Source organism: Lethenteron reissneri, chromosome 16 (genome assembly GCF_015708825.2).
Source record: "Lethenteron reissneri isolate LAM-NWPU_2019-01 chromosome 16, ASM1570882v1, whole genome shotgun sequence".
In the NCBI taxonomy this organism is placed as follows: domain Eukaryota; kingdom Metazoa; phylum Chordata; class Hyperoartia; order Petromyzontiformes; family Petromyzontidae; genus Lethenteron; species Lethenteron reissneri.
In genome coordinates this window covers 9983965-10004512 of record NC_083794.1, presented here as the reverse complement: position 1 = coordinate 10004512, position 20548 = coordinate 9983965, and the positions used below count along the sequence as shown (strand labels likewise).

Sequence of the window (20548 nt, the reverse complement as noted above, 5' to 3'; positions counted from 1 at the left end):
TGCGTATCAGCGGCGATAATCGCGCTCGGGTCTGCGGGGTGTCCGAGGGTCACATTTCCCCTTCTTGCGGCCTAAGTCTCTCGGTCGAATTCTCACAAGGGAATGCTCTATTAATGGCCTGGCTTAGCAGCTTGTTTCAATTATTTTAGCTGCATGGGGGACATGGCGGGGGGTGGTGGGGGGTGGCGATACGGTCAACGTAAGTTCAGAGCGGAGCGTAGGGACACCCACGCTGTGACAGAAACTACGCAGTGGTTGAGCCAGGGGGAGAAGTGGCTCGTGTTGGCTGTGTTGAGGAACAGGATACCTTCACTCCCCCCCTACCACCACCACCACGAGGTTTATATTTAACATCAATGAAGCGAGCCGCGCGCAGTCCCCTAGAAGGACGCGACGGAGCTTCGATCCTCTTCCCGTGCCACTGCGGCATTGTCGCACCCTCGCTTCACTCCACCGCGAGATACCCCCAGCAGGTTTCCAATGCCCCCTCCGCCCCCCCCCCAACCTCCTCCCTGCATGTGAGCGATCGTCATTAACAACGACAATTTGTCTATGCAATGATCAATACTTTGCCACGCTGGTGAGCACAGATGGGTGTTGGGGTGGTGAGGGGAGGAGGTTACGGCCGGTTCAGATATCGCTCGCCGCTGATGTTATCTGTCGCCAGGAATCAAATTCACGCGGTCGGTTTCGTAACGCGGTGCGCTAACCGCTGCGCCACTGCTCAATCCCACTGCTGAATGCATCATCATCATCATCGTCACGCTCCATGGACCGATAGCACGCGAGGTGTCCACTGCACATGTCGCAATTTGTTTTCACTTCCCTCTGCCTCGTGCCAACACGCGCGAGTCGTGGCCACATCTCTCTGCCACCGATCTCTCGTGATGTCGTCAGGCCATTTCTCTGCGAGGTCTTCCTCTCGCAAATTTATACATCGATTCCGAACAACCCTAGAACGTCTCAGGCCGCGTGGACGTCGCGTTCCAAACAACGCGAGGTGAGAAGCGGCGTGACACCGCGCGCAGGAAGCCGCCACCGCCACCCGCCTCGAGACCCACGCGCACGCCGAGTGTCCACCGTGATCGTCGGCGTTACGGGTTTGCGATCGGATCGCGAGATGATCGCAACTTCGCACCGGGAGAGTCCCTCGATGCTCAGTTGGAGGGGGTCCTTGTCCCAGGGCCCATATCTGGCGCGTCGCTCTTTGGCACTGGAGAGGAGCCGTTGGCGTGGCTTTTCTTGTTGTTGTTGTTGTTGTTATTGTTGTTGTCGCTCTGGAGACCCGTGGATCGATTATCGATGATCGATGTTCGGTCGCCGCGTCGTGATTTATCACCGAACAGAGTGGGGCCCCGTGACGGCTGCCATCTTATACTCCAAATGTTGACTGTGATTGAGGTAGCAATTTGGATGGCAGTGGAAGGGCAACGAGAGTTTGTGTGATTTAAAAATATATATTAAGAGTGTTATTGGGACGTGACTAGTCAACGGCAGAAGAGAGAAGTGAGTTCTCAAGTTTGGCATTGAATGGGGACGAGGAAGATTCGTCCACCGCTGTTGAGGATGCGGGTAGAGATGGAGTGAGTGTGCGCGCGTGAGACGCACACGTACACGCGCGCGTGAGACGCACACACACGTGCACGCGCGCGTGAGACGCACACACGCACACGTGCACGCGCGTGTGAGACGCACACACACGTGCACGCGCGCGCGAGACGCACACACACGTGCACGCGCGCGTGATACGCACACACACGTGCACGCGCGCGGCTGCGGGTGAATCCACACTTCCTTTCGGAGCAACGTCGTGCCCCCTACAACTAAATCAAGTCGTGTCCCACGCAATGGCCGACCGCTCGCTACCCCGCAAATGTAATATTTTTTTGGGGAAGTTATTTGTCAATTAAAATCACGACTTTTCGGAGGCAACACAAGTCTCCGTCATCAGGTGGGACCGTCACAGCCAGATTTGCTGTTGCCTCCGAAACGTCGTGATTTTTATTATTTTATTTTTATTATTTTTAATTTCATTTTTTACCTACGTGACTTTACCGAAAAAACTAAGAGTATGAATCCTTGCAGTCACGAAAACTTAAAATCTAGAATTATTTGCCAATTCACGAGGAGACAAAGGCGGCCGGGCGTGGTGCTGGCCACCCACCCCCTGGTGGGCCGTGCCTCCCTTCACAGTCACATATTCACTTTAAGATGTTTTTTTTGTTCATGTTTTTTTTTGTTGCGGTTGCACCCGATTCAAGAGCCGAATGACTCACTGGGCTACATCTAATAAATGAACTTGATCTTGAACAGGCGCTCGCGAACAGCACTTGCCCCAACAGTCTGTTAATGGCTATACGACCACGGACTATTAATGAAGCATGTGGCTTCATTTGCAGGGTGCTCGCGACTCCGTTGAATGCTGCGCTCAGTGGAATCGTACACAGTCGAGACGTTGCGTTGTTAAATAATGACATCACAAGCGCCTCGGCTTTATACTCGGATACTCGTTCGCTTTTCCTCCCTTTAGGCATGCATTTATGAATTTATTTTGGCGCGATGCACAGCGCCTTGAGTGCCTCGTCGAAGAGGCGCTTTGTGAGTGGAAATTATTATTATTATTCGCGTGTTGCAGAAAAGGGAAATGTCGTATCAGTGGGAATTCCACCCTTAGGCATCTAATAAAGGGTGACGCGCGTGCGTGCGTGTGTGTACTGTGTGTACTGTGTGTACACGTGCGCACTGCTGTACGAGGAACGTCTCACGCCGCGCAACTTCTGGGTGTATATTTGACCACACGACACTAAGCGCGGGTGGTGAGTGCGGGGAGCATAGACGCTGGAGTCATAGTACAGTACAACGATGGACTTTGCAACACTGCCCTCTGCTGCCCACAACGTGGTTCCGCAGCAGCCTACAGCAACCTGTGCATGCGCTCGCCAGGCTCAACCCCCCTCCCCCCAACTCTCGGCTTAGCTTCGGAGATCTGATGGGATCCGAGATTTGGTCACGGGCGCGCATTAATTGCACCGCACGTGCAAAGTGCGATCTTCTTGCGCGTGAATGTGAGAAGCCGGGCGTGGCTAGCATCACACGAGAGGGTGGGTGATCACGGTGGTGCGAATAAGAGCACCGGGAGAGACAAAAGCGGCCGGGCGGGTGACTGGTCCGGCCGCCGTACCGCCAATCCTTGCGCGCAAGTTCTAGGCCACCTCAGGTGCTAACGGCGCTTTGCAAATAATCCGCATATATTAGTAATAGGTTTTTACCCTTTCAACTGGTACAAAAACTGACACCTTTATACAAGGCATCATGTTTGCAATAACCACAACACAAGCAGTCAAAATGCAAACAAAAAGAAACACCTCTGATGATGATAATGATATGCACTGTCCTTGAAGTTGATTGGTCCACACCCGAGACAGCTTTTCTTAGAGCCTAGTCTCCATTGGTGTTGGAGCAGATGACGCCAAAAGGCGTACAACTCAAAGACAGCGCACTATCAGAGTATTGAGAGCTCGGGATAAGCATTTACACTATGAGACCTCCTTTACCAGTGGCAAAATATAGTAATATGTTTTTACCCTTTCAACTGGTACAAAAACTGACACCTTTATACAAGGCATCATGTTTGCAATAACCACATCACAAGCAGTCAAAATGCAAACAAAAAGAAACAACTCTGATGATGATAATGATATGCACTGTCCTTGAAGTTGATTGGTCCACACCCGAGACAGCTTTTCTTAGAGCCTAGTCTCCATTGGTGTTGGACCAGATGACGCCAAAAGGCGTACAACTCAAAGACAGCGCACTATCAGAGTATTGAGAGCTCGGGGTAAGCATTTACACTATGAGACCTCCTTTACCAGTGGCAAAATATAGTAATAGGTTTTTACCCTTTCAACTGGTACAACAACTGACACCTTTATACAAGGCATCATGTTTGCAATAACCACAACACAAGCAGTCAAAATGCAAACAAAAAGAAACAACTCTGATGATGATAATGATATGCACTGTCCTGAATCCGCATATTTGAGTTCTGAAGCACTTTGCACACAGATTTCCAGAAGGGTGGGGGTGGGGGGGTCAGAATGTTAATACAAAAAACAAAGCAGTCCGTATGACTGGATATGGGGGATCATTGTATATTGTTATTTTTAGGTGTTTTCGGCAAAGTAACGTAGGTAAAACATTTAAATTAATAAAAGTAAAATAAAATAAAAATCACGACGTTTCGGAGGCAACACAAGTCTCCGTCATCAGGTGGGACCGTCACAGCCAGATTTGCTGCATCAAGTGATGCAGCAAATTGATGCAGAAAATCTGGCTGTGACGGTCCCACCTGATGACGGAGACTTGTGTTGCCTCCGAAACGTCGTGATTTTTATTTTATTTTACTTTTATTAATTTTAATGTTTTACCTACGTTACTTTTGTCCGAAAACACCTAAGAATATGAATCCTTGCAGTCACGAAAGCTTCAAATCTAACATTGTATATTGGTTTGTGTATACAAGGCAGGGCACATAGGGATTTTTTTTACGAATTGTTTATTCGTAATTTTTTTTAAATTATCTATTATCATTATTAATATTTTTTTTTATTCTTCCCTTTCACATGACATTTCAAAATGGAAAGAAATTTGACAAAAGACGAACGAGTTTAATTAGACTTGTTTAACGTCTGTTTAATTCGATTTCTTTTTTATGTATGCTAAAGTAGGCAGCTGCAATCTCACAAAAGTCATCAATTCATTGAAAAATGAGAATGCATACATCATGCATTCACGTGAATGGAAGTCAGTTTGAACATTTGTTAAAATAAATTGTATACATCTTTGTGATTTCTTTCTTTCAAACAAAATATAATAACCACGTGTGTCTTGACTTATGAGCCACCCTGTAAAATTTAAACTCAATCGTCACTGCTGGATGAAGGCCTCCTACGCGAGTCGTCGATATCGCTCACCCTGCTGCGATGTAATAATCAGCACATAGCCGCTGCACTTGGGCTGATTTAATCGCTCCATCTCCGCGGAGAGCGTGTGACCTCCGGCGCGTTTCCATCCCTGGACTGTCACTCCATCATCATTGTCCCTTCTCGCGACGTGTCCTGCCCAAACGCTTTCATGTTTTTTTCTCAACAGTCAGAATAACGAACATTCTTTGCACCACGTTCTTTCGTATGCATATACGGATGTTGGACTTCTTTCGCACCGTACGTAGCCAACCGTGCCAATCTAAATCTTCGCAATGGTAGGTAATTATCGGTGAAAACTCCCTCCGCCTTGTGCTATTGAACGTGTTTCTCTCCATTTCTTTGGTCACCCCTATCACCTTCCTGCCTTCTCTCCAGCCGTCACACCGCATCTTTCTTTACCTGCCGCTTGGCCTCTTGCCCGGCCTCCTTCCTGGCATGAGTTCCTTCAGCGAGGGCTGACCTCTGAGAATTGCGTGATCCCCGTTCTGGGTTGTTCTAACCACACGGCAACATTCAACACGTTAAATTTCGATTTAAAGCTTTCGTGACTGCAGGGATCCATCTTCTTGGTTCTTTCGGTAAAGTCACGTAGAAGGGAAGTAATAAAATAATAAAAATAAAACATAATAAAATAAAATAATTGCACCTCCAACCCAGCGTATATATAAGCTCCTAGCTTGGTAGTGTCTCATTCTTCACCTGAAGACAGCTGCTTGCGTTGTAGCCGAAACGTCGTGAGAATTATTCTATTTTATTATGTTTTATTTTTATTATTTTATTACTTCCCTTCTACGTGACTTTACCTAAAGAACCAAGAAGATTCAACACGTTCGTTAATCACACTTTGGTGGAATTAAATAAAGCATGTAATACGTGACGTTTTGGATAACGGCCCTTCTGCATTGCACATATACCATTACTATGCACACTTCTTCTCTCATCCTTAAATTGCTCTGCAACTTTACTCGTGTTTCTGTCTCGCCATCACGATGCATCATGTTTCATTTCAGCCGGGACACTCCGGATCGCTGTCCCGGGAATTAGTTTTCCACGCCACATTCACCTCTCCTTATTTGGGCGTCATATTTTTTTGTATAAATCTGTTCATAGACCAATAAGAATACAGAGCACAATAATGAAGCATTGTTATGGACAGGCATAGCTTGCACTCTCGTGGTAGTGCCTTACGCCGACAATTAAACTAAACTAAAGCTATTTTTATTTTACCAAGTAAGGCCCACTGGGCTACATAGCTCTGTTTAAGAGTCGATCTGGCCACAAGATATAGCTCAACGAAGTGGCTTATCACGTGGAATTTTACAGCAGCCAGATACTCTCAACGCGTGTTGATTCTAAATGTGGAGGGAAAGCCGGAGGACCCAGAGAGAAATCCACGCGACGACGGGGAGAACATGCAAACTCCAAATATAAAGGTGTCAGTGTCGGGATCGAATCCACGGACCTCCTGCATACCATGCGAGGTCAGTGAACATCTCCTACTCCAAGCCAGCCTATTGTAGTGTAACGACGACTTGACGCACTTCTCTTGAGATGGCACTTTATTGAAGACACGTTCACTTGACACCAGGCCGAGACCCCCACTGCAACAGCCCCGAGTCTCCCGCACATCTCCCTAACAGATATCAGCACGAGTCCACGCCCCCCTTCTAGATTATTCTCGCTGACTCTGGACGCTCGCTCCACCGGCAGACTCCACCGTCCTCCTTCCGTAACCTGACCACGCCCCCCTTCTCGAACATTCCCGTAGCCACCAGTCCCTTCGCACTCACAACTGATACCCCTGCTGTCATTACCTCCCGTGGCCACTAGCGCACTCGTACTGAAGGCTGACTCCCCTGTCATTACCTCCCGTGGCCACTAGTGCACTCGTACCGAAGGCTGACTCCCCTGTCATTACCTCCCGTGGCCACTAGTGCACTCGTACTGAAGGCTGACTCCTCTGTCATTACCTCCCGTGGCCACTAGTCCCCACACACCGCATGCAGGCTCTATTGTCATTATAGTAGCATGCCGGTGGGTGAGAAATGTAAGCCCTGTGTATACAAATGTGCAACACGTATTGGGTTGTGGAATTGGAGGGATGGAGGGGGGGCATGCCTGGCGGAATTTAAAATACCCGGCCCCTCCCACCCCTGCTCTCTGCAAGCCTCTTCCCTGCAGCTGCCCTACGACAGTGCTGTGAGTGAGTGGACGTGAGCACCTGTCGACAAGAAGATTAGGAGAAGCTTCGTGGCGGTTGTAAGAAGTGGGGGGACCGCGCACGTGGCAACATTTTTTGTATACATACACACGTGGTAGCGTTAGGGCAGCGGTGACGCAGTGGTTAGCGCACGGCGCTGTGAACCCGACGACCTGCGTTCGACTCCGACCCACGGCACACACCGGTGGCGAGTGGCGATCTGAACCGCACCGACCAGTGTGGTGAAGTATGGTCAAACACCCCCCCCCCCCCACTCGCCGCCGCCGTTGCCGACACGATGCAAGTCAGGCCTTCGTCCATTGTTGTACCGAGACTGACGGGAGATGGATTTGTTTTCCTCCACGTGATGAAATGTTGCAATATCCCTGCATCGGGGCAATTGGCCGGCGGAGTGATTTGGCGGTCTTAAGCTGACATTTTCAAGAGGGCCCTGGCTCCCTTTGAGGGTTTTGGGGGGCAGTCACTGAATTTGTCGTCGTGAGCGCCAAGAACCTGGAGGAACTCATTGTCTTTCGGTTTGTTCTCGCAGAGAGCCCCCCCCCAAAAGATCCAAGTGGGCCAAACAGCCAGCAACGAACGTGACTTGACATGCCGCTGGATAAAGAGTGAATGCGTTTCTTCGATTGAGCACGATTATAAGAACATTTGAAAATACAGCAGGAAAATAACAAGATGCTGCCTTCGTGTGCCCGTCTTACGACGCGGGGAGCGGTAGTGCAGCGGTTAACGCGATGCGCTAACGGAACCGGCGACCCGAGTTCGATTCTCGATCACGGCTACCAACACCAGTGACGATGACCTGAAACCGATCCTGGGACTCTCCTAGGCCGACTCGGCCTCAAATGAGTGCCTGGTGCGGTGTGTATACATTGCCACTCGGGAGACAAAGGCAGCTGGGCATTGTGCTGGCCACCCACACCCCCTCGTGTGCCCGTGCCGGCCTTCATAGGTGCTCACTATCAGCACTTGCCCCAACAGCCTTGTTAAGGCTATATGGGGGGGGGCACCTTTGTCTGTGTGGTTAAATTATGATACCCGATGTTTAAAAATGAGAAGTCAATTGGTGTACTTCCACATTTTAATCAGCAGGAACCTGCGGGTGTTTTTTTTTGTTAAGGAAATTTCACTTCAGCCTTTTGCAGTCTGCCGCGTGAATGATAAAAAAGAACACACAAATACTCACCACGTGACCCCCCCCCAAGCGTTCCCCGCAGACCTCGCAGTGAGACGCGAACGTGCGCGAGTGACAACGTTTCGGGCAATGGCCCTTCAGCATTGCACATGCATGCTATACAATTACTGTACACACATCTTCACGCGTCATTAAATTTGCACTGCTACTTATTCATGTCTCTGTCTCCCCGTCACTATGCACAATGTTTAACTTTAGCCAGGACACTCCGCATCGCTGTCCCGGGGAATTATTTTGCCACTGCCACATCCATCTCGCCTCATTTGGGCGTCATAATTGTGTATACATCGGTTTACAGACCAATGCAAATTTCGAGCACTATAATTAACGATTATTATGGGCAGGCATAGATTGCACTCTCGTGGTAGTGCCTTACGCCGATAAATAAACGAAACTAAAGCTATTTTTATTTTACAAGGCCCACTGAGATGTGTAGCTCTTTTTCAGAAGCAACCTGGCCACAAATGATAGCTCAACGAAGTGGTTTATCATGTGGACATGTTATAGGAGCTAAATGCTCTAAACGCGCGTTTTTTTAAGTGGAGGAAACATCTGGAGGACCTGGAGAAAAATCCACGTGGCCACAGGGAGAGAGACACGCAAACTTCAAATATACAGCGGGCATCAGGGGGTCGGGATCGATCCCACGACCTCCTGCATACCAGGCGAGGTAGTAAACATCTCGCCACCGTGGCGTCCCTGTGTTTTGAATACCCGGTAACGATTTGGGTAAAAACAGCGGCACCGGGAAGACAAAAGCGGCCGGGCGTCATTTCTGGGGGAACTTGGGAAGACGAGGCGACAGGCACGGCGGGATGGGTGGGGCAGTGGGCGTGAAGCGAGGCGTGGGTTGCCACGTGTTGATGCGACTTGGACCACGTGGGTTTGGATCGCTGCGCGCAATCATTCGTTTTTACAAGAATTAGTGGTTGATTTCTACAGTTCATGCAGGTTTATCTTTCGCTTGTAAAACGCGCATTAATTGGCCGATAGCATCTCGCTATATAGAGGACTGCAGGGCTTGGGCAATTGTTGGCGTGAGATAACCTCATGGCCGCTGCCTTCCCTGTCGTTTGTGATTTCTCGACACGCATCGCCATTTCATAACCATAGGCAGACAACACAACACCTGAATATATAGAGGATCGCAGAGCTTTGGCAATTATTGGCGCCGGATGGCCGCATGGCCGCATGGCCGCTGCCTTCCCTCTCGTTTGTGATTTCTCGACTCGCATCGCCATTTCATAACCATACGCCGACAATGCGCACAGGCACAAACACGCACGCGTAGATCAGCAAATCGAGACACGCAGGCAAAGGCATGTGGAGAGAATAGGGCGTGTTCACGTGTTTCTGGATGTTGTCCACGGAGACTTGCGGTTGATAAATAATTCTTTTTATTGATTTTATCCTGATCGATGTATTGATCGTCGTGATTTATGTTATTCATGTAGTGGTGCAAAAGGCTGCTGATTGATTTGATGATGATGCTGTTAATAAATTGTGATAGTCGTGGATTTATTTATTTAATGTATGAGAATGTCAATGGAATGTCGTAGATTTATTTCCCCATTGGATGATGATGATGGTAATAATGGCTGATTGATTCATTCGATGATGAAAATTATTTATTAATTTGTTAATGCTCAATAAAAATTTTTTTTACCAAAAATATCCCATAGATTGTTGATGCTGTTGGTTTTTTGATCCATTGAATGATTATTAGTCATTAATGTATTGATTCTGATAGCAATGATAGTTTATTTTGTAATATGATGATGCTATTTATGGAGATGATCATTATTGATTTAATAATTTTAAAATAATTATTACAGCGATGGAGATTTCCTAACGAATACATCCCGTTCAGCTGCATCCACTCATTCACCTGCATCCACTCATTCACCACTCCCTCCCCCGTGGAAACTTCTGGGTGAATCACGAGAGGCGGCTTTGCATTGGCGCGCCTGTCCGTGTGTGAATGCGTGTGTGAATGCGTGTGCGAGTGTGTGTCTGTGTGTGTGTCAGTGTGTGTGTGTGTGTCAGTGTGTGTGTCTGTGTGTGTGTGTCTGTGTGTGAATGCGTGTGTGAATGCGTGTGCGAGTGTGTGTCTGTGTGTGTTTGTGTGTGTGTCTGTGTGTGAATGTGTCTGTGTGTGTGTCTGTGTCTGAGAGTGTGTGTCTGTGTGTGATAGTGTGTGTCTGTGTGTAAGAGTGTGTGTGTCTGAGCGTGTCTGAGAGTGTGTCTGTGTGTGTGTCTGTGTCTGAGTGTGTGTGTCTGTGAGTATGTGCGTGTGGGGAGTGGGAGTGCAACGGTTAGCGCGCTGCGCTACGAACCCGGCGACCCGAACTGGACACCAGTGACGATTATCTGAACCGGTCCTGGGCCTCCCCTAGGTTTATTCAGCCTCAAATGAATACCTGTTGCTGTGTGCAAACATCGTAACTCGGGAGACAAAGGCGGCCGGGCGTGGTGCTGGCCACCCACCCCCTCGTGTACTGCTCCGGCCTTCGTAGGTGCTACTCGCTAACAGCACTTGCCCCCGGCGGTCTGTTAAGGCCACACGGGGGACCTTCGTATTTCGCGCGTGCGGTCAGCGCGTCTGTCCGTCTGCAGGCTCGCGTGTCCGTGCGCCTCCGTGCTGCTTGGCGGCTCACGCATCGCGCGCGTGAGCTGTTGCGCGCGCGCGTGTCCGTGAGTCTGTCAGCGCGCGGTCCACGTGCCCGCCGCGAGCTGAGCGCTTCAGAGGGGAGAGACGGAGCGAAGGGATGGATGGTGGGGAAGATATGGAGTGGAGGAGCGGCGGGGTGGGTGGGGTTGAAGAGATTGAGTGAAGGGATGGGGGTAGGAGGTGGTGAGGAGATAGTGAGGGGTTTGGAGCAGCAGCGGGGGGGGGGGGGGTTATTGATGGATGCAGTGGAGTGCGGTGTAGAGAGATGGAGTGAAGGTGGAGTGAGGAGGTAGGGTGCAGAGGTGGAGAGACATGCGGAGGAGGGGGGGGTGATGGAAGAGAGGAGGAGGAGGAGTGGTTTTACGACGAGTCTCGCCCTGGCTCGCCCGGCCCAGCAGTGACGTCAGCACGTTTCGTATTTAACCGGGACCGAGACGCGAAAATGAAACTCGACCTCGCTCACACCGAACCATGCGCGCTGCTGCTGCTGCTGCTCCTCTCGCGTCTCCTCTCCGCTGTCCAACCACCTCCGCGTAGCTCAGCGAGCGCCTTCCGCTCTTAGCCACTGCGCACAGCGAGGGGGTAGCGGGTGCCCTCGAGGGATGAGGACCGGGGGTGGGGGGGTTGGTAAGGGGGTACCGTAGAGACGTTCACTGAAGGCGGCGGTGGTGGTGGGTTTAGTGGGGGGGGGGGGGGGGGTTGTCAGCAGGAATAGAAAACTAGGGGCAGGAGGAAGAGGCGTAGCGAGCCGGGGGTAGTCTGCGCACGAGACGTGCAGACCCCGCCGTTTGGCGAGCGGCGTCGTGCGCGCACGGAGCGCGTGGGGGGTGGCCACGGGCACGGAGAGCCATGGTGCTGGTGCTACACCACTTGCTCATCGCCGCCGTGCATTGTTTCAGGAGGGGGCGGCAAGCGTTCGCTGCGGCGGCTGCGGCTGCGGCGGCTGCGGCTGCATCTGGAGAGAGGAGAGCGGTGGAGGCTGCCGAGGAGGATGCCGAGCTGCACCTGCCCGACTGCCTGCAGGTGAGTCTCTACCCGGGATCCCATTGTTGCGTGCGCACGTGCGCGCGTGCGCGTGTGTGTGTGCGCGCGTGCGCGTGTGCGTGTGTGTTCATGAGCCGTATGTGGGCGTGTATACGCGTCGCACGAGGTGTTCAGTTTGAGGCTGAGGCGACCTAGGGGAGGCGCATCACCGGTTTGAGACGAGTCGTCACTGGCGTCGGTGGCCGTGAGCCGGAATCGAACTCGGGTTCGTGGCGCAAGCAACGAACCGATACACTACCGCTTCTCCAATCAGCACCGAGAAGACGAAGGCGGCCGGGCGTTGTGATGGCAGCCCCCCCTCACCCTCCCCCTACCCTCGCCGTGTGCCGTGCCGGCCTTCATAGGTGCTACTCGCTCACAGCACTTGCCCCAAAAGTCTGTTAAGGTTATGCGGGGGAGCTTTGTATTGCTGTGTGCGTGTGAGCTGCGCGTCAAGGTGCGAGAGCGCACTTGAAAACCATTCACAAACTCGTCAGCCACTTAGAGGCAGGTGTTACGGCTCGAACAAGTGTGTGTGTTGAGTCGGGCTAATAGCGCGTTTGATTTCGTTGGTTCGTGAGCCCTAAACGGGTTTCGTCAGTACTCGCGACACGGCCAACGCGATTCGTCTCGAGCGGGTTCTTGTTTAAGCCACCCACGCCTGTGTTGCACCCGTCTGATGATTGATAAACGCGTCCCACGTGCGACTGAGCGCCGGTTCGAGGCGCGACGTCGTGTGAACATGATCATCGACAATTAGCTGCCCAGCTACTGGACATCTGTGGGGGAAAAAGAGCTTTACAGCTCCTCGGATTCCTCCAGCCTCAATAATTACTCCGATTGTGACCCTGGTGCGATGCGTAAAAGATCAGCACTGGGGAGACAAAAGCGCTCGGGCGTGGTGTTGGCCACCCGCTCGCTGCGTCTGCTGTGCCGGCCTTCACAGGTGCTCGCCAATGGCACTTGCCCCAACTGTGTGTCGGAGGCTACACGGAAGATCTTTGTCTTGTGTGTCTGCGCGTGCGGACCGCGTGACGCACGTGGCACAGATTTGAATTCAGACTGACAGCTGGAGTCGCGTCTCCTATGCTACGCGTAGAGCGATCATCAGGCGCGTGTAGCGCATCACGTACATTCCATCTCGTTTCTACAAAGGCGTTGCCCAAATGCAGACATCATCACGCATTTGCATACTATTTTCAAACATCAAACGTGTGTGTGTGTGTATCGTGAGCCTTAAGTGTGGGTGTTAATCGCATTTAACCGATGAGTCATTTACACCCTTGACTACAAATGGATGTTCCACCACCTCCGACCAGTGAGTACCGAGTCGACGGTTAGATTTCGAGTTGCAGTCGATGGGCGTTGATGTAAAATGATTGCAGTGGGTCGCAATTTAAAGAGGTGCATTGTCTGCGGCAAAGTGGCGAGGCACTATGTCAACAACAAGAGAAGGCCGTTGCGAACCAACTTTTGAATGCAACGCGTTGAAAGGACATTGCCCAAATACGCCAAGTGCGACGGAGGCCACTTTCCTGGGTAAATAAATAAATAAATAGCGGTGACAATGTTTTGAAATACAGTTACCCGGGCCGACCTTGACAAATCATAATAAACAACATCATCATCATCGTCGTCGTCGTCAGCCACTGTGGGATGAAGGCCGCTCAGAGCCGTTACCTTGAAACAGCCGTCGACCTTGACAGATGGAGATTAAATATTCCCGTAATTGGGTTCCACCTCGAGAAAGTAAAGACATCGGGGTCCGATTCAAGTGTCGTTGGCCAATGTCCCCTTTCCATCGGGATTACATTCAATTTTTTGGTGAACTCCGACCTCCTGGTGTGCGTTTCGTCAACTGGCTCGGGACCTTGCTGCGGGATGAGCGCTCGCAAGGGGTGTAGATTTATACCTGCGGGGGGGGGGGTGCTTCTCCTGGTGTAATGGTTAACGCACGTGCACACGCTGGGGTCGTCGGTTTGATCTCCAGGCGCGGCAGTTGAATAGGTGGGCAATTTTCTTAATTCCGCACCCCACTCTTTCCCCCACCCACCCTAGCGCCCCCCACACACCCCCCCCCCCACACACCCCCCCCCCCACACACACACTCGCCCCACACACACACACATACCTCTGTCCACCAAGCAGCATGAGTAGGGACACCACAGTTGTTCGATGGGTAAGTCGCTTGTGATTTGGAAAAGTCTGGGTACTCTGACCTCTTCCAAGACGTCTGCCCACCATGCATGGAGGATTAGGCCAAATGCTCTCTAGAGTCTAAAATGGCTTTCCAAAGCGCTGCTCTAGCGGAGGCTCTTCAACCGGCAGAAATAAATTGTGGGACCGCACCCTAACTTGTGTGAAGTAGTATGGTGATTTGCCCATAAGTGTGCCACCCCCCCCCCCCCCCCTATGCAGCTTGGCATGAAGTTAATTGAGCCACGCATATTGCATGGTTCGTTATCACTCGGACGCAATGAGTGATCAATTCCTTTTTGATGAAATCGGGTTCTCCGGTGAAACTAGTTGGTTGTCTCGGTCACAAGAACAAATCATCGTGATGAATTTGATTCTTAACTTTGCTAAAAAAAATACAGTCCAGCTCTCAGAATATAAACACATCGGTTGGTCTGACATGCGATGGACTTAATTATGCACCGCCCCTCGTGTTGATAAGAAGACTCGGAAGTAGTTCTACGATATATGCTTCCACAAGCCGTTCTCTAACACGTGGGCTGTTGCATCGCTGCTCTGCTATAGTTCTGAAGTGACCCTTTGTTTCGCAGCGCGATGCCAAATGAGCCTTGATTAGTTGTGAGTGTATGATACGATCGTTTGAGAGAATCAATGGTCGAGTCACCAACGTACGAGATGTCAATCCAATGCATTTCTCGACTCCACCCACGAGCCCATTCACGCACTCGGTCAAATAGACAAGACACACGGGCGACCCACCCACACACTCGCACAGTCAACCAAACGACCATTTCATCCGCACACCCACCTACACACGGACTCGCACATCCATACATACATTCTCGTACAAAGACAAAGATCCCCGTATAGCCTTAACAGACGGTAGGGGCAAGTGCTGTTAGCAAACATCTATGAAGACCGGAACGGTACACGAGGGGGTGGGTGGCCAGCATCACGCCCGACCGCCTTTGCCTCCCCAGTGGCGATGTTTACACACCGCACCAGGTACTCATTTGAGGCTGAGTCGACTTAGGGGAGGCCCAGGACCGGTTCAAATAATCGTCACCGGTGTTGGCCGTGAGCGGGAACCGAACCCGGGTCGCCGGGTGCATATCGCAGTGCGCTAACCGTTGCACTACCGCTCCCCACCCAACCATACATATTCGTACGTACACACACACAGTCACGCGGCCAACCCATCCACTCGCACACACTCGCCTTGCACACTCATCCCACCAACACGCCCACACACTAAATCAAGCAACCAGCCCCCCCCCCCCCCCACACACTTACGCACTCATCCACTCAACCCACTCACGAACATACACACAAAGACCCCCCGTGTAGCCTTAACAGACGTTCGGGGCATGTGCTGTTAGCGAGTATCTATGATAGCTGACACGGCACACGAGGGGGTGGGGGTGGCAAGCACCACGCGCGGCCGCCTTTGTCTCCCTCGTGGCAATGTTTACACACCGCACCAGGTACTCATTTGAGGCTGAGTCGACCCATGGGAGGCTCGAGACCAGTTCAGATAATCGTCACTGGGTGTTGGCCGTGAGCGGGATTCGAACTCGGGTCGCCGGGGTTTGTAGCATAGCGCGCCAACCGCTACACCACCGCTGCCCACATCCACACACCCACACATCCACACCCACCACCAAAATCTCATTAACGCATCTGTGCGAAATACATTCATTACTCAAGGCCACGTTACGTCAATTCAGAGCTACCGCATGCAAGTCAATGGATCGCATTGTCGAGAGCGGATAAGCCCTCGCTCGGAATATTTGACCACTTTCATCAATAGCTATATTATATATTAATTGAAGTGCTTGCAGTGCATACTTTTAAATATATAAATGAAACATGCTAGTTCAGGGTTTGGACAAAGGAGCCACTTTTTGAGAGAGACACTCCGTGCCGAATGAGGCTCCTCGTGACTTCAAGTCTAACCACTGACTGCGAGTGAAGTCACGGCGAAGCGGAATTTAAATGAATACACGTGACTTGCATCGGTCTATTCAACAAAGTAGCACATGCGGGGTTTTGCTGTTGTTGCTGTTGTTGCTGTTGTTGTTGCTGTTGTTGTTGTTGACCATCAGCCAATCAATTTTCAACACCGGTAATGCCCAGCAGCATTTTTAGCAGCAAACTCTGAACTGGCTCCCGACGTTTCGGGTCTCATCAGCCGAGTCAAGCTCGGTCCAAGAATGCTGCCGGGTTTCCAGATGTTGTCGGTTCAATCTAACACAAACCATAATGTGTCTTTAAAAACTACCTGTTTGTTGTGGCACAAGATGGGTAAATGAAGCCACTATTCCTCAACCACATTTACTGGATGTCTATAAAGCACAGCGCTTATAAACCTCTTCTGATAAAGGGCCGTGGCCCGAAACAGCGGCTCCTTGCATTGACACGCGTGTAAGACCGAGTCGCAGGGGAATGCGCCCAAACTCGTCAGATAGCAGAGAGCTAAGCAGCGTTGAGCCCGGATAATGCTCTGATGGGCGACCGACTGTATACGCAACACATTCCCGCGGAGGGAGCTGGTAGGAACGTTGGGTTGTTCGGTCAATGGCCAGGGTCAACGGCGGCGTGGTGTATCCCGCAAATATGCCCGACTGTGAGGGCGGGCACAAGCCGGCGTGAGTAGGTTAAACGTTGAGTTTCATAAGGTCACCACGGGGTGACCAGCCCCTCCCCACCCAGCCCCACCCCTCCCACCCCCCACCCAGCCCATCCCCTGCCTCCCCACCCAGCCCCTCCTTACCCTCCCCTCCCCACCCAGCCCCTCCCTGCACGACGGACACAATCATCCCCTATGGGCTGGTGTAACCAGGAGGTTCCTACCAGTAAAAAACAAGTGTGTAGTGGGCACTGTGTGTAGAAGTGGAGGAGGGGGTGGGGAGAAAGTGCAGAAACATGCATCGTCATTCCGTACTCCAACACCTTTCTTGAGCAACCTGCACCGAGCAGCGTGGTCGGTCATGGGTCGAAATAACTCTCACGGACCCTCGTCCAGCAGTGGATCGACAACAACAACAACAATTCTGCCCGTGAGCGGCCACGTCTTTACGTCCAGTCCAAAACCCAGCGTGAGCCAATCGCAGTGGTCGCACGGGGCTTTTATTTTCTGGCCTAGCAACGGCGCAAATAAACGCTGTGATGAATGTACAGGAAAGCCCTCGTGCATCATGTTCATGTTCTGCACAATACGGCCTGTGTTGTTGCGTGCCGCCCGCGCGTGCCTGTTGTAACTTGCCATGCACCTGGTGTGGTTGCTTTATTATATATATAAATGTTCTTGAAGGGGGTGGCGTTCGATGCCCGTGTCTGGTAATCGTAGATGTCCATAAGAGGTTTTTTTTCGGTTACATCGGGTAAATAAATATATATAGATGTGTCGTTAAACCCGCCACCACCCGACACAGGCAACTAGGAAGGGTTGTCGCGTAAACAGAACGTGCCAATTCGTCACTGGTACAGCACACAAGTTGCGTGTTGGAGAGCCAAGCCACAATCCTAGATGTGGCGACGGTGTTGCGCAGTTAAATTCAAGAGCGCTGGATTTGCAGGTTGCGGAGTCCAAACGGCCCGGCCGGAGAGAGACTCTGTGCTTTAACCATAATCTCCCGTCCGGCAATTCCCCAAAGCGAAGTAACCACTTTGTGGGAAGTCGTCCAACTGTGGTTGTATGCTTGGGACACACTCGCTGGAATGTGGAATGTCCACTTGTCTTGTTGGGTGCCACGTCTGGGGGAGATGAGAGCCGCCTCACCAAATCTTACGTTTACATTGCAACATTATCTACCGAGGAAGGTCAGTCTCAAGATTATTTTGTGGCAAGGTTCTGCTTGCATTGGGACGTGTGTTTTGGCCAGTTCCGTTGATGGTGGCAAGATGTTAACTACCTCGCGAAGTATACAGGAGGTCGTGGGTTTAAATCCCGACCCTGATGTCTGCTGTGTATTTGTAGTTTGCGTGACTCTCTCTCCCCGTGGTCGCGTGGATTTTTCTCCGGGTCTTCCGGCTTTTCTCCTGCACATTTCTAAACGTGCCTTTATACAGTATTTGGCTGCAATACATTTCCACTGCGACGAGCCACTTCGTTGAGCAATCATCTGTGGCCAGGTCGCTTCTGAGATAGAACTACATAGCTCAGTGGGCCGAAATTATATTAAACAAATTAAAACGGCGACAACCTGACGCCGAGGAAGAATAACAACGTCCTTGTGACGTTGTTCCTCCCCCTCCTCCCTGCCCCTGTGTGGCCCTGCGGGTGATGTCAGGCGTCTGCCGCCGGTCCGGTTGAGCGTGTTTCGGCGAGCGCGACTTGCCTAACCCTCCCAGAGTTGTCTCGTCGCTGTCTGTTTGACCCTCTCCCCACCCCGCCCGATTGCACGTTCCATGTGTTTTTTTGGTCTCTGCGTGTCTCTCTCGCCGTCGCTTATGTTTGCGTTCAAGGGTCGAATTCCAAAAACGGACACGTACTAGTTGAGCACAATAATATTTGTTTAAATGGATGAATCTGTGAATAGGGACGTAACTTTCACCCGACATCTCGAGCCAGGGTAGCTATTGAAGTGCCGCAGGTCTGTGCAACTGCACCCGGAACCACGGGGCCAGATGGGAGCTCAGGCGCCTAGCTACAATGTATTTACGTTGAACTTCTTTCGCACCGTACCTAGCCAACCCGTGATAATCGTAGGTGCGTGCGCGCGGGCGGGGGCGGGGCGACAACAGCACTAAACAATGATGCAATAATCACCGGCCTTTAAACCACACTCCGAGAAGAAGAAGAAGGCCTCTTAATGGTGGCACTTCACGCTAAGCTTAGCATTCACTGATAACAAAAAACAAACCTGTGCTGTTTGCACGTGCGGTACACTCTGGCGGCAGTAGTGACATCTCACGCTCCAGAACACCGCCGCCGCCCACACCCGACCACGAGCCCAGCCTCTCTATCCATCATCCCTCCCCTCCCTGCCCGCTCTCGCCCTCCACACATTTTTTGGCAACTGCCCTGCGCCGCCGCGATTCTGTGCGGTTATTCGTGTGGAGGGTGCCACCCGGCTTGTCCGATGCCACAGCAGTGGAGGTTTGGGGGGAGGGTGAATCAATGAGGGGAGTTCAAGCCGGTAAGCCTGGCTATCGAGTGTACAGGGCGCTGGTGCATCTGCACAGCGTGCTGAAAGTCCAATTACACACATACATTGTACAAATGGAACATTATCAATTCCTCCACGGTCCACTTAAATGCAAGTAACACGACAAATCGACACTCGGTTTATGTGGATGAATCATTGCGTCATTGCTTGGGTACTAAACACGCACGCAGACACACACATGCAGTGGCATAGCTAATGAGTGTGAAGGCGGTGCAACTGCACTGAGGCTCAGGGCTGAATCGCCCCCCCCACCTCCCCCATCTCATTCCTTGCTGCTGCGGGGCTCGAGCCAGCCACGCTACGTCACCTGAGGTTGAGCCCCATAGTGATGGCACGCACGAGAACTCATTATTAAACACGGGCCGTCGTCGGGTCTGTCGCGACCGTAAATGCAATTTGACAATTTGCAACGAGCACAATGCGATGGGCACAATGCATCAGGCACAATGCAACGGGCACAATGCAAATAGCACAATGCAACGGGCACAATGCAACCGTCACAATGCAACGGGCACAATGCAAATAGCACAATGCAACGGGCACAATGCAACCGTCACAATGCATCAGGCACAATGCAACGGGCACAATGCAAATAGCACAATGCAACGGGCACAATGCAACAGGAACAATGCGACGGGCACAATGCAACGGGCACAATGCAAATAGCACAATGCAACGGGCACAATGCAACGGGCACAATGCAAATAGCACAATGCAACGGGCACAATGCATTGGGCACAATGCAAATAGCACAATGCAACGGGCACAATGCAACGGGCACAATGCAAATAGCACAATGCAACGGGCACAATGCATTGGGCACAATGCAAATAGCACAATGCAACGGGCACAATGCAACGGGCACAATGCATCGGGCACAATGCATCGGGCACAATGCGACGGGCACAATGCGACGGGCACAATGCAAATAGCACATTTCAAATAGCACATTTCAAATAGCACAATGCAAATAGCACAATGCAAATAGCACAATGCAACCGTCACAATGCATCGGGCACATTACGTGGCGCGCACGTGCAGCCAACCGCATCGCGAAAGTCGACGGTCGGGGCGTGCATCGCGTCGAAC

At 51.4% G+C, this 20548-nt stretch overlaps 1 protein-coding gene across 1 annotated transcript in view; it reads left to right on the top strand.

The window, feature by feature from the left end:
- PDE2A (phosphodiesterase 2A) overlaps positions 1-20548 on the top strand; it is a 233275-nt gene that overhangs the window by 12984 nt on the left and 199743 nt on the right. Inside the window, exon 2 of the mRNA XM_061552360.1 lies at positions 11969-12092. Within this exon, the coding sequence (XP_061408344.1) occupies positions 11969-12092 (124 nt within the window). The remainder of the gene's footprint in view (positions 1-11968; positions 12093-20548) is intronic.